The 14,220-nt window shown below is 45.5% G+C and overlaps 1 protein-coding gene and 1 pseudogene across 3 annotated transcripts in view; both read right to left on the reverse strand.

The window, feature by feature from the left end:
• Window positions 1–4,947: 4,947 nt before the first annotated feature.
• SLC25A33 (solute carrier family 25 member 33) overlaps window positions 4,948–14,220 on the reverse strand; it is a 43,145-nt gene continuing 33,872 nt past the window's right edge. For all 3 annotated transcript variants that reach the window (XM_009447908.5, XM_063805138.1, XM_063805148.1), the window contains exons 5-7: window positions 13,993–14,059; window positions 7,473–7,753; window positions 4,948–5,422 (exon numbers count right to left, since the gene is read on the reverse strand). In XM_009447908.5, coding sequence (XP_009446183.1) covers window positions 5,220–5,422; window positions 7,473–7,753; window positions 13,993–14,059 — 551 coding nt within the window. In that variant the 3' untranslated portion in view covers window positions 4,948–5,219. The remainder of the gene's footprint in view (window positions 5,423–7,472; window positions 7,754–13,992; window positions 14,060–14,220) is intronic.
• Window positions 10,597–11,405, reverse strand: LOC134809419 (large ribosomal subunit protein uL6-like; annotated as a pseudogene).

The following is a 14,220-nucleotide window of genomic DNA, read 5'->3' on the forward strand; positions in this document are numbered from 1 at the left end:
CAAGACCAGCCTGGGCAACATGGTGAAACCCCATCTCTACTGAAAATACAAAAATTAGCCGGGCGTGGTGGTGCACACCTGTAATCCCAGCTACTCGGGAAGCTGAGGCACAAGAATCGCTTGAACCTGGGAGGCGAAGGTTGCAACGAGTCAAGATTGTGCCGCTGCATTCCAGCCTGGTGACAGGAGACTCCTTCTGAAAAAACAAAAACGACAACAAAAAAGCAACATGCAGGCCGGGCACATGGTGGCTCACGCCTGTAATTCCAGCATTTTGGGAGGCCGAGGCAGGCGGATCACAAGGTCAGGAGTTGGAGACCATCCTGACCAACATGGTGAAACCTGGTCTCCACTAAAAACACAAAAATTAGCTGGGTGTGGTGGTGGGCGCCTGTAGTCCCAGCTACACGGGAGGCTAAGGCAGGAGAATTGCTTGAACCCAGGAGGCGGAGGTTGCAGCGAGCTGAGGTTGCGTCACTGCACTCCAGCCTGGCAACAGAGTGAGACTCCATCTCAAAAAAAAAAAAAAAAAAAAAAGAAAAAGAAAAAGAAAAAGCAACATGCAGATTGATTTTTAAATAATATCCAAAGCTTAAATAAAGCCTTATGTGCTTGTGGGAAGTGGAGAATAGTTAACACTGAACTGCAAACTGTGGTGGTGGGAGGAGATTCAAGGGGAAGAGTCACTGTGTTTCATTATTGATTTCAGCTAAATTACTAGTTTTAAAAAAGTAAACAGAAAATATTTGTATCTAATTACACACTATGTTCCAGTGTTCTGATCACTTTTTTTTGAGGTTAACACTGTAAACTCTTTGTGGGTAGTGATGGATTGAGGACAAATGTTTTTTTTGCTCCTGCAGCCAGTTCCTCTGTCCACACTGGAATCATGCACATTCACTGGGGGGAAGGGGGACTGGAGAGTGAAGCAGACAGGAAACCTGGAGGTTCACTTGGGTCTGGACCTCCTCTTTCTTGTGAGTATCCCAGCAAAAGCCTTTCCATGCAATCTTGATGCTTTCACCAGCCATGAGCAAACAAAATAATCATTTAAGGTGTATCTTCCCTCAAAACAGCAGGCAGGCATTGTGTTTAAGTACCATTTGCTTCCCAAGGAAGATTCAGTTTGCATGTCCCACCCAAAGGACTCTTTATGTGGCCAATTCTATTACGTGCATTAGTTTAAGCACACCTTTATCAGCAGTATCATCCATGGATCTGTAATTCTTAAGTAAATGGAATGAAATGGTTTGTCAGATCTTGACTTTGGAGTCAGACCATTCCACAGGCTCAGATGCCCCTCTTGCTGTGCCGTCCAGATTGGAGTAGAGTGGCACAATCCCATGGCTCACTGCAGCCTCAACCTCCTGGGCTCAAGGGATCCTCCCACCTCAGCCTCCCAAGTAGCTGGGACTACAGGTGCATGCTCAGCTAATTTTTTTGTAAAGAGAAGGTCTCCCTATGTTGCCCAGGCTGGCCTTGAACTCCTGGCCTCAAGCAATTCTCCTTCCTCAGCCTCCCAAAGTGCTGGGATTACAGGTGTGAGCTACCGCGAGGTGGCTAATGCCTGTAATCCCAGCACTTTGGGAGGCCAAGGCAGGCAGATAACTTGAGATCAGGAGTTTGAGACCAGCCTGGCCAATATGGTGAAACCCTGTCTCTACTAAAAATACAAAAATTAGCCAGGCGTGGTGGCGGGCACCTGTAATTCCAGATACTTGGGAGGCTGAGGCAGGAGAATCGCTTGAACCCAGGAGGTGGAGGTTGCAGTGAGCCGAGATCATGCCATTGCACTCCAGCCTGGGCCACAGAGCGAGACTCCATCTCAAAAAAAAATTGTTTTAATTTAAAAAATCTTTATATTAAAAAAAAGAGAAAGAAAAAAGCACAACAGGATGACTACAGTCAATAATAATTTAATCGTACTTTTGAGACAGGGTCACTCCTGTCACCCAAGCTGGACTGCAATGGTGCCATCTCAGCTCACTGCAACCTCCGCCTCCTGGGCTCAAGTCCTTCATTCTCCTGCCTCAGCCTCTGGAGTAGCTGAGACCACAAGTGCACACCACCGCACCCAGCTTTTTTTTTTTTTTTTTTTTTTTTTAAATAAAGACAGGGTTTCACCATGTTGCCAGGCTGGTCTCGAACTCCTGAGCGCAAGTGATCCTCCACCTGCCTCACCCTCCCAAAGTGCTGGGATTACAAGCGTGAACCACCCAGCCCCAACATTAACTGTGCATTTCAGAATAACAAGAGTGTAAATGGATTGTTTGCAACTCAATGGATACACGCTTGAAGGGACGGATACCCCATTCTTCATGATGTGCTTATTTCATGTTGCACGCCTGTATCAAAACATCTCATGTACCCCATAAATATATATACCTCCTATATACCCACAAAAATTAAGAGAAAAACCACAGGTATTTCCCATTTTTAAAGCTAATGAGCCCTTTACAGAGGAACCATCACTTCTTTCCTACTTTGGGTGCCTAAGCAGCTTGCATTTCCATGCCCTGGGGCAGGAGAAGCAGAAAACTAAAATTATAATTGGTTACTATCAAATTTATTCATTCAAGAAGGAGTGAAAACAAAGCAATTTTACACCTTCATATTAGACACAATCTTGGAAAACAGGTTTTAATATGGATATAGGAGGATGTTGCTAAGTGCCATCATCGAATATGAATATTAAAATAGGAATGTGAATATTAAAATTAGATGTTACTCTGTAATTCCAGTGCTTTGGGAGGCTGAGGAGGTAAGATCGCTTCTGGCCAGTAGTCTGAGACCAGCCTGGACAACATAGCAAAACCTCGTCTGCACAAAAATGAAAAAACATTAGCTGGGCATGGTGGTACTTTCCTGTGGTCCAAGCTACTTGGGAGGCTGAGATGGGAGGATCCCTTGTGCCCAGGAGTTTGAGGTTACAGTGAGCTATGATCTTGCCACTGTATCCAGCTTCAGTGATCGAGTGACACCTTGTCCCAAAACAACAACAACAACAAAGGAAGGGGCGGCGCGGGCCAGGTATGGTGGCTCCCTCCTGTAATCCCAGTACTTTGGGAGGCCGAGGCGGGTAGATCACCTGAGGTCAGGAGTTTGAGACCAGCCTGGCCAACATGGTGAAACCCCATCTCTACTAAAAATACAAAATTAGCCAGGTGTGGTGGCGCATGCCTGTAGTCCCAGCTACTCAGGAGGCTAAGACAGGAGAATTGCTTGAAACCGGGAGGTGGAGGCTGTAGTGAGCCGAGATTGTGCCACTGCACTCCAGCCTGGGAGAGACAGAGCGAGACTCCATCTCAAAAACAAAACAAAACAAAACTTCTGGAATAGCATTCCTGTCATGTATTGTGAAGTACAGAAGCTTCACTAAAGTCACTCATTTTGACTTCTACGTAGTTGTTGGAGCAATTACACTAGAGTCAAGAATCCCAGTTAAAAGTAAACTCAATTTAAATATAACTTGGAAATATCCTCCTCTTAACCCTACCAGGGTGTCTGCAAGTAAACCTGAAACTAGTGCATAGGTATTAGAAATGAGTATCTTTCTAGACGTTCAAATTGAAAACCAACCTTCATGTACAATATACTCAAATTCCAGTGAAAGAGCTAATGGAAGACTAGGGGTTTTACTTGCCTTCTTCTTAGTATCATCTTTTTGTTCCCTTATTAAATTTGCTTTAAAACCAAGGGGGTAACATCCTGGCTTTTTTTTTTTTTTTTGAGATGGAGTCGCACTCTGTGGCCCAGGCTGGAGTGCAGTGGCGCCATCTCAGCTCACTGCAAGCTCTGCCTCCCAGGTTCACGCCATTCTCCTGCCTCAGCCTCCCGAGTAGCTGGGACTATGGGTGCCCGCCACCATGCATGGCCAATTTTTTCGTATTTTTTTAGTAGAGACGGGGTTTCACCGTGTTAGCCAGGATAGTCTCGATCTCCTGACCTCGTGATCTGCCCGCCTTGGCCTCCCAAAGTGCTGGGATTAAATTTTTTTTTTAAATGTTGAACTAGGATATTTAAACAATCCCAGTGCTTCCTATCAGAATGTGAGCTCTCTGACGGGTGAGCCATAGTCCTACGTTGTGCTCCTTTTCTGCAAGAGCAGAGGTCCAAGAACAGGGCTAAAGACCTCAGTGGGAATGACTGTTCATCACATTCTGGATTCACAGCCAAACAGGGTAGCTGTGCTGTCAACACACTTAACAAGGCAACTGGTCTTAACTTCCGGAACTATATCCAGGAGCCAGGCCATTGATAAAACAGTTCTTTAAAAATTCTTGCCTTTGGTTCAAAGTAGGGAGAAAAGGATAACTTCAGGAAATTTTTTATAGCTTAAAATATTTAGTGTCAGAAAGTTATATATATTCATCTCAGCAGTCTGAATGCTTAGATGATCAATCTGCAAGTAATTGGAAATGTACAAAGAAGAAAAATTGCTGGGAAGTTTGTCCTGGTCCACACACCACCACCAAAATGTGACACAAATTTTTTTTTTTTTTTGAGATGGAGTCTCACTCTGTCGACCAGGCTGGAGTGAAGTGACGTGATCTCAGCTCGCTGCAACCTCTGCCCCCTGGGTTTCAAGTGATTCTCCTGCCTCAGCCTCCCAAGTAGCTGGGATTACAGGCACACGTCCGGCTAATTTTTGTATTTTTAGTAGAGACAGGGTTTCGCCATGTTGGCCAGCCTGGTCTGGAACTCCTGACTTCAGGTGATCCATCTGCCTCGGCCTCCCAAAGGGTTGGGATTACGGGCGTGAGCCACAGTGCCCAGCCAAAATGCGACACTTCTTCCCTGTCTAGCAGTGCAAGATCTTAAAGTCAGATTATAAAACAAGTTGTATTCTCACTTTATCATTTTTCTCTGCAGTTCTAGGGCAGGTTTATCTGAATTACTTAAGTCCTTCATAGTATAGTGAGCATAAAAGAGGACACAAGCCAAATGTATACTTAAATTAAATAGCATGATTTAATTTAGTTGGTGCTTAACCCTGAATCCTCTTAAGTTAAAAAAAAAGTTATAATTAACTATTAACGTTAATGAATTTAAACCTTCCAGAAAGCATGAATCCAAAAGGAAATGTCCAACAGGTGATATGAACCAGATATTTTATGGCCTTTCCTGTTTCAGTCTCAAACTTTCTAAACATCAATGGGGAAAAAAAATTCTCTAGAGTTTTTCAGTTTTATTCTTCTAGAGCACAATTTTCCGGCCTGTTACTGAGTACGGTCTTCTAACAGGTACACAATTAACTCATAAGTAGACAACACAATGGCAGTATTTGGGATCTGCCGGATAAGCTGGGCAAACAGTCCTCTATAAAAGGCAAGGTAGCCTTCTTCCCGGAACACCAGGCGCGCCGTCTGGACAAAAGACTTGTACTTGGTGCCCTCTTCCCGGAGCCTCGTCCTTATGACTTCTGCAGAGAGAGAAAGACCTACTTTACGCCACATATTAAATGGGGAACGAATTCATAGCACACAACTTTAAAACTGTCAAGGTTAGGCCGGGTGCGGTGGCTCACACCTGTAATCCCAGAATTTGGGGAGGCCGAGGCGGGTGGATCACTTGAGGCCAGGAGTTGGAGACCAGCCTGGCCAACATGGTGAAACCCTGTCTCTACTGAAAAACAAAAATTAGCCAGGCATGGTGGTGCACGCCTACTACTAGAGTGGCTGAGGAATGAGGATCGCTTGAACCTGGGAGGTGAAGGTCGCAGTGAGTCGGGATCGTGCCACTACACTCCAGCCTGGGCCACGGAGCAAGCAAGACTCTGTCTCAAAAAATAAATAAATAAAATAAAATTGTCAAGGTTACAACTGTGTCTATTTCCCACCTCAGCTGTATTTGGACAGGAAAGTCACATAACCTAGAGGGACAATGAAAAATTAAGTTCTTTTTAGAACCTTTTCCAACTCTAGGATTTGGTCAACTATGGACACTTACACATACATGAAAGTACACAATAACTTTTTTTTTTTTTTTTTTTGAGGCAGAGTCTCACTCTATTACTCAGGCTGGAGTGCAGTTGGTACGATCTTGGCTCACTGCAACCTCTGCCTTCTGGGTTCAAGTGATTCTCCTGCCTCAGCCTCCTGAGTAGCTGGGATTACAGGCACCTGCCACCACACCCAGCTAATTTTTGTATTTTTAGTAGAGACGGGGTTTCGCCATGTTGGCCAGCCTGGTTTCGAGCTCCTAATCTCAGGTGATGTGCCCATCTTGGCCTCCCAAAGTGCTGGGATTACAGCAAAATAACTTTTAAGGGGTTAAAAAAAGCTTAGTTTGAATGAGATTAATGTTAAAATAATTCATGGTTTTCTACTCCCAATTAAGCAAATGCTAATTTGTATGAAGTATGGCAATACCTTCAACGAATTCTTTTATTTTTCAGTTTCCTCCTCCTCCTGGAAACGTTTTCTACTCTGCCCAGCTCAAAAGCCACCCTCTCCTTTGCCAGCCTTTGCCCACCTGGGCCTCCTTCCCAGACACCTAGAGTTGGACATTCGTCACTCCTGCCCTCACACAGACCTCAGACCCTGGGAGGTATCACTGACCTCTTTCCTCAGATGTCCTCTGGGGTCAGCTTAGTGCTCCAGGACACAAAGGGGACTCAGCACCTGTTACTGAGTTGACCGTATGCATTTGCCATAGCTGACAGTACAGAAGGCTTATGAAAATAAAACCTGTTTTTCATGGCACAATAAACTAAGCATTTTTTAAAATAAGTAGGCCAGTAGGTCAACAATTCTATAACTTAAAAAAATAAACTTACCCAAAGTAGCCTTAAGGCTCCATTAGAAATAGAGGCTGAATGATTATTATTATTATTATTATTTTTTTTTTTTTGAGACAGAGTCTCGCTCTGTTGCCAGGGTGGAGTGCAGTGGCTTGATCTCGGCTCACTGCAACCTCCACCTCCCGGGTTCAAGCGATTCTCCTGCCTCAGCCTCCCAAGTAGCTGGGACTACAGGCGTGCGCCACCACACCCAGCTAATTTTTGTATTTTTAGTAGAGACGGGGTTTCACCATGTTGGCCAGGCTGGTCTCAATCCCTTGACCTCATGATCCGCCCGCCTCAGCCTCCCAAAGTGCTGGGAATACAGGCGTGAGCCACCGTGCCCCGCCGAGGCTGAGTAAGTTTGGCTCCCATATTATTATTTTGATTCAAGGAATATTAAATACAATCCAGATTTTTAGCTTCCTTGAAAACAGCAAAAGTTCAGCAACCCAGGACCTGCGTTTCTGCACAACAAGTTTTGGCTATTATCAGCTGGATTTGAGTAAGGTCGAGTTCCCACCACTCACGTGACCTCTGTCCATGCGGTTAGAGCTGTTTCCCTCATACTCACTGACCTTACCTGCAGGGATCCTGCACCTCAATGTGCGCCACAGAAGTCTAGATATACCCACAAACAACAAACGTGACAGCTGTTTTACTGCTCTGGAAGAACAAAAGCAAAACATACCGTGTGGATAAGCAATGCAGGAGGCACAGCCCTTAGAAAGAGCAGCAGCTGCCATAAGTCCAAAAAAACTTGTGGAATTTTTCTCAGTCCCATTTGCAGAAGAGGCTAATGGAGCTTCTTTCAGATACTTCTTTAAACTTTCATAAATAGCAAAGCAGATTATAGTTTCGGAAATTCCAGCATACGAGGCAGTTAATCCTCTATAGAAGCCACGAATGCCTTCGGTCTGGTAAACGTAACGAGCACACTGGAGTGTATTCATCTGCTTAGAGCCCCTCACTCTGCATAAAAGAGACCAACACAGGCTGTTAAGGAGACATATCATGGCGGAACACAGACATCACACAGTAGGATAACAGGTACGGGTCTTCCTTGTGGTGTTAGGATACTTGTTTCCTGGCTCCTAACTCTCATAGCCCTTGTCTTTTGTTATGTGGGGTGTGTGAGGCCGCAGGGGCAGCCTCTGACAGTCCCTTGATCTCCTTGCACCTGCCCCAAGGCCATCCTCTAATGTCCTTACCTTGTTGGTCTTACTCCATGAGAGTCCCCTCCTATCCCCTGGGAGAAGGAATGCTGCTGACAGGAAGCTTCCAGAAAAACCCAAGAGGACAGGGTTCAGGGAGCTTCCAGAGCTGATCGCATGGAGGCTCCTGGAGGGTGGCCCCCGGGGAGGGTATGAAAGCTCCACGCCCCTTACTCTGTACCTGGCCCTACCTGTCTCTTCTTCTGTATCCTTGCGATGTCCTCTATAACAAACCAGTAAATATTAAGTGTTTCCCTGAGTTCTGTGAGCCACTCCAGCACATTAATAGAATCCAAAGAGAGGGTCATGGGAACCCCAACTTGAAGCTGGTCGTTCAGAAGCTCTGGAGGCCCAGACATACAACTGGTGTGTGGGTAAGTGGGTGGGCGGGGGGTGGGCAGTCTTGGGGACTGAGCCCCCAATCTGTGGGGCTGTCTCCTGGTAGACAGTGTCGGAAGTGAACGAGAGGACACCCAGCTGGTGTCCGCTGTTTGGTGTGTGTGGAAAAACCCCCTACACATTTGGTCACAGAAGTCATCTTCTGTGTCAATGACTGTTGTGGTGTGACAGTGGAGGAAAAACATGGTTTGAGGAGAGTTTTTCCCACGTATCTTTGTACTGTTGTCAGCTGACCTCCAGCCCACTGTGAGGCCAGACCAAGTAGCTGGCACACCTGACAGGCCCACAGAACACTAGCTACATCTGTATCAAGAGTCATAGAAACATATTCATAAAAACATTAGCATTTGACCTAATTTTAGAAAGAGCTGCAGGGAGCAGTAAGGCTCATCACAGAGGAACTACAACTGCAAAACAATCAGGACAACAATCTAGATAGCTGACCACGGTATATCTGCTAGATTAAGTCACAAGGCCGTGAGACACAGGGAATGCTTTCAGTGGAAAACAGGACTAAGTTAAAGGTAAAGGATGATCACAAGGGCTGGGCGCAGTGGCTCACACCTGTAATCCCAGCACTTTGGGAGGCCAAGGCGGGAGGACTGCTTGAGGCCAGGAGTTCAAGACCAGCCTGGCCAATGTAGTGAGGCTCTATCTCTACAAAAAAAAAAAAATAATAAGAAAGAAAAATAGGAACATTCCAACCTGTTGGTGAGGCTACTTATTAGATTTCTGATCACACTCGTCTCCAAATAGATTCTATTATTGCTAAATTTATAAAATCATAAAACATCAAAATAAAACAGCAAATGAAAACCATGAGGTTTAGAGGCTCCTACCCCAGGACATAAAGCATTTATGAACTGCCTGGCTGCAAGGCAGGAGTGAGCCACCAGATGAGTGTAGTTAGGTGTGCACTGGTCACACATCACAGACCCCTCCGAGCGGGCGCAGACCTGGGGCCCCTTGGGCTTCAGTCTCAGCTGGGCTCTCTCCCTTCTTTATTATCTCCGCATAGACTGTTCCCGCTCCTTAGCCGCAGTGACCTTTCTAACACAAATCCAACCATGCAACTCCCGTGCTTAAAACCATCCAGAGGCCGGGTGCGGTGGCTCACACCTGTATTCCCAGCACTTTGGGAGGCTGAGGTGGGCAGATCACGAGGTCAGGAGATCGAGACCATCCTGGCTAACACGGTGAAACCCCGTCTCTACTAAAAAATACAAAAAATTAGCCGGGCATGGTGGCGGGCACTTCCCAGCTACTCGGGAGGCTGATGCAGGAGAATGGCGTGCACCCGGGAGGCGGAGCTCGCAGTGAGCTGAGATGCACCACTGCACTCCAGCCTGGACAACAGAGTGAGACTCTGTCTCAAAACAAAACAAAACATCCAGAGTTTCTCACCCTTGGCACTATTCACATTTGGGGCTAGACTATTCAGTTTGGGGAGAAGCAGGCTGTCATGTGCCTTGTAGGGTTTAGCAGCATCCTGGCCTCTATTCACACTAGACACCAAAAACACTCACCTAAGTTGTGGCAACTTCAAATGTCTCCAAACTTAAATGCTGAATGTCCCCTGGAGGGCACCCCCTACCTCCATCCTCCATTTCCCCTGAGGACCACTGCTCTGATGACTTTCCACTGCCCTCAAAGCCCAACTCCAAACTCCCTTTCAGGCCTGGGAAGGATCGGGCTCCCCTGCTCCTCCAGCCTTATTCTTCCATAACTCCCTTCTCCAGCGCAGATGCACGTACTACACGCCAAATACACTTCCTGTCTTACAGCTCCCCAGAACTAACCATGCTTTCTTTTCTTTTTTTTCTTTTTTCATTTTTTTGAGACGGAGTCTTACTCACTCTGTCCCCTAGGGTGGAGTGCAATGGTGCAATCTCAGCTGCAACCTCAACTTCTGGGTTCAAGCAATTCTCCTGCTTCAGCCTCCCTGGGATTACAGGCTCCCGGGTTCACGCCATTCTCCTGCCTCAGCCTCCCGAGGCATGACACCACACCCGGCTAATTTTTGTAGAGACAGGGTTTCACCATGTTGGCCAGGCTGGTCTCGAAATCCTGAGCTCAAGTGATTCGCACACCTCGGCCTCCCAAAGTACTGGGATTACAGGTGTGAGGCACCGAGTCCAGCCTAACCACGCTTTCTTGACTCAAGATTTCTATACTCACCTTCTCTCTGCCCAAAAGACTCTTCTCTGCCGCCCCCACCTGGCTATTCTTTTTTTCCCAAATCAATGTCTTTTATGGCATCATTTAAATATCACCAATAGGTCTTAGGAATCATCCAGCATGTTGTTTCTGTAGCGGGACAACTCTTAGTTCTTATTCATCAGCCTGCTGAACAGTTCCTTTTTCAGAGACATAGATACCATCCCCAAACTTCCTGATATCCTTAACTGTTGTGGCTTGCTGAATCAAGGCAACTGAATTTGAAACAAGCTCGATGTCATTTCCTTCAAGGATTAAATTCATCTTTCTAGGCTTGAGATACTGAACAAGCAACACCTGGTCTCATCTGAACCCTGCGGGTGTATTTTTCATCCAAGAAATTTCGGATTTCAACAAGAGACCCATCCTCCTGGATAACAATGTCGGTGGGGAAGTGAGCATACGCAGACCTCATCTTGTAACAGAAGCCCAGTGTAACACCCTTGATCGTGTTCTGCACATAACTACCAACAGTTCGAACGGTAGCCAGTTCCTTTCTGTTACCCCACCGTGTGGCACTCCAGAGCCTCTTTAGACTGAGTTCTACATTGATGTGACTGAAGTCCCTCTGCATGGTTCCTCTGGGGCCATTCACAGTAACTGTGCATCCCTTCAGGGTAATGTTGACATTTTCTGGAATGACAACAGTCTGATTGCTGTGAATGGTCTTCATTTCCACAGTAGACACGGCAAAGCCCACCTGGCTATTCTTAAGATGGGAGTTGGGTGCTGCTGCCTCTGAAGGCCCTCCCAACCTTCTCTCTCTTAACCCAACCTGTACTGGGTGACTCTTGAAGGTCTAGTGGCACCCTCAGCAACCATATCCCACCAAACTTTAATTATCTTATCTGTGAAGCTGTAAGTTCCTAGAAGCTAGGTCTTAATTCCCTGCTGTTTCCCTAGTGACTAGTGCAAGCAACAAATATTCACTGCTGAGAGACAAATATTAACAGAGCTCACCCAAAGTTCTGAAGTATTCTTGAGCACCATCATTAGGCAGAATGACAAGAATACATATACAAGCTCTCAGCTGATGGACGCATTTATCCCTTGCTAAACAGAAGTGATATGAGTTTACTATGGGACACTCAGAATTAGGAGGAATTACCAAAGGCTTCCACAACAGGTGATAGCATGACCAGGAAGGGGAAGGGGGAATCTCTGGTGAGGGACAGCATACGTGGGGAGACAGAGCAATAAAAGCACATGACATTTTTGGAAAACTACAGGACTGCTGAATTAGGAATTTACCCTGAGAGGAACAGATTCATCAAAAGAGTCTGAACAAATGGTCTGTTCAAATGATTATACCTGATGCATGTTAGAAGGCTCTTTTGGGCAGAATAGATTGATTGGGGGAACTTGGAGTCAGTGACTCATGCAGAGGTTATCATGGTCATTAGGAAGAAAAATGAACTGGGGCCCCTACCTACCCTTCCTGGGGTACTCCCTGCCTCCTTTCGTTTTGTTTTCGTTTTTTTTTCCAGACAGAGTCTTACTCTATCACCCATGCTGAAGTGCAGTGGTGTGATCTCGGCTCACTGCAACCTCCACCTCCCGGGTTCAAGTGATTCTCCTGCCTCACTCTCCTAAGTAGCTAGGATTACAGGCGCCCACCACCAGGCCTGGCTAATTTTTGTATTTTTAGTAGAGACGGGGTTTCACCATGTTGGCCAGGCTGGTCTCGAACTCCTGAGTTTGTGATCCACCCGCCTCGGCCTCCCAAAGTGCTGGGATTACAGGCATGAGCCACTACGCCCAGCTCTGCCTCCTTTCTTTAGAGGCAGCTGAAAATCAGAGTGGACTGGCTGGAAGTTTCCAGTGCATACATTTCCAGGCAACATAGTAATACAGGGGTTCTTAATAGAATGCTGGTAGTTCCTTCACTTGGACTGGGGAGAAAATGCATCTTTAACCCTAATCCCTAACCGAAATCCAATAGTTAAGTTGTTAACTATTGGAGTTTAGGGCTAAGCATAGTGGGGTATCTAATCCCAATTTGGGTCTTAGCTATTGTGTCTTCAGAAGTATTAAAGCCACCTTCATAGTTTATTTTATTTCAGCTAGGGTTTTTTACAACTTAGATGAAGCTTAGCTTTATTAAGTCTAAAACACTCTTTACACCGGGTTCCATTAGCTTGGGTTAATTGTATTCATTACGAATGTAAATACACAGGCCACAGTAGTAGCAGCAGTAGTACCTGTGATTTGACACACATAGAAATATTTTCATGTCACATTACATTTGTTGAAAACATCACAGGACACTGTTTATCATTTCTTAGAAATTATAGTAGTTACTGGACTACTGCCATATCTTATTCATTTAATGTGTTAAAGAGGCATACTACTGTATCACTGACAAGTGTATTTTTAAAAACCTTATTAAGGCCTGGTGTGGTGGTTCACGCCTGTAATCCCAGCACTTTGGGAAGCCAAGGCAGGAGGACTGCTTGAGCCCAGGAGTTGAGACCAGCCTGGGCAACATGGCAAGATCCATCTCTACAAGAAAAACAAAATTAGCTGGGTGTGGTGGTATGCACCTGCGGTCTCAAACTACTGAGGAGGTGAGGCTGAGGCAGGAGGATTGCTTGAGCCTGGGAGGTCGAGGCTGGGTGATAGATGAGGCCCTGCCTCAAAAGAACAAAAAAAAAAAAAAAAAAAAAAAGAAAGAAAGAAAAGAAAAGGAAAAAAAATACATTATTCTACTTAGGAGGCATAGATTGCAGTGAGCCAAGATTGGACCACTGCACTTCAGCTTGGGCAACAAGAAAGACCCTATCTCAAAACAAAAAAACAAAACAAAACAACAACAACAAAAAAACAAAAAAAAACTCAAAAAACAACATTATTCTAAAAAGGGCCTGCAGGTGTCACCAGACTACCAAAGGAATCCACAGCCCCACAAAATGTTACAAACCCCTGGCTGGAGCTTGAGGGCAGAAACCTATTACAGCTGAGAGCCTTTGGAGACTAAAATTAGCCCTCTGAGGTCTGAGGACACTCAGTGTTGTGCCCGTACTGTCTTCCCTTTTGAAAGGGAGACCATCCGGAGGAGAACCCACAGCACTTCAACTGGGGTGGGGTCTGCAAAGGAGAGACAGTCACTGACTCTCTGAGACAACAGGCGGGACTGCGGATCAGGGGACACAACCAGAGATATCCCCTCCTTCCCCTGTTTGTCATCTCTGTCGCCCTCATCTTCCCATGATGCTTACAGCACAAACCTCAACACAAAAGGAATCCCGCGTGCACTTAGATTAAGGAAACGAGGAGGGGGGTACATCTCTATATCTCATCCTTAGAGATGTGGAGGAATTGGGGCAAGAAAAAAAAATCCCAAAAATCCTTTCATTAAGGAAGGAACAAATAATAACTTACTTCTGTTCTAGCTGCATTCGGGTTTTAACCATCCATATAGGATTCATTAAGGAATTTGTGATAAAAGCTGGAAAAAAAAAAACAGTAAAGGTCAACACTGTACATAGTCAATACTTATTAAAGATGTCTATTATCATATAATAAACTTTGAAATAGGGATTTCAATGGCCTAATAAAAAGACAGTAGGAAGCAGTTATATTTCTATCCTGCAGATAGAAGCTTCAGTT

Source organism: Pan troglodytes, chromosome 1 (assembly GCF_028858775.2).
Source record: "Pan troglodytes isolate AG18354 chromosome 1, NHGRI_mPanTro3-v2.0_pri, whole genome shotgun sequence".
Classification (NCBI taxonomy): Eukaryota; Metazoa; Chordata; class Mammalia; order Primates; family Hominidae; genus Pan; species Pan troglodytes.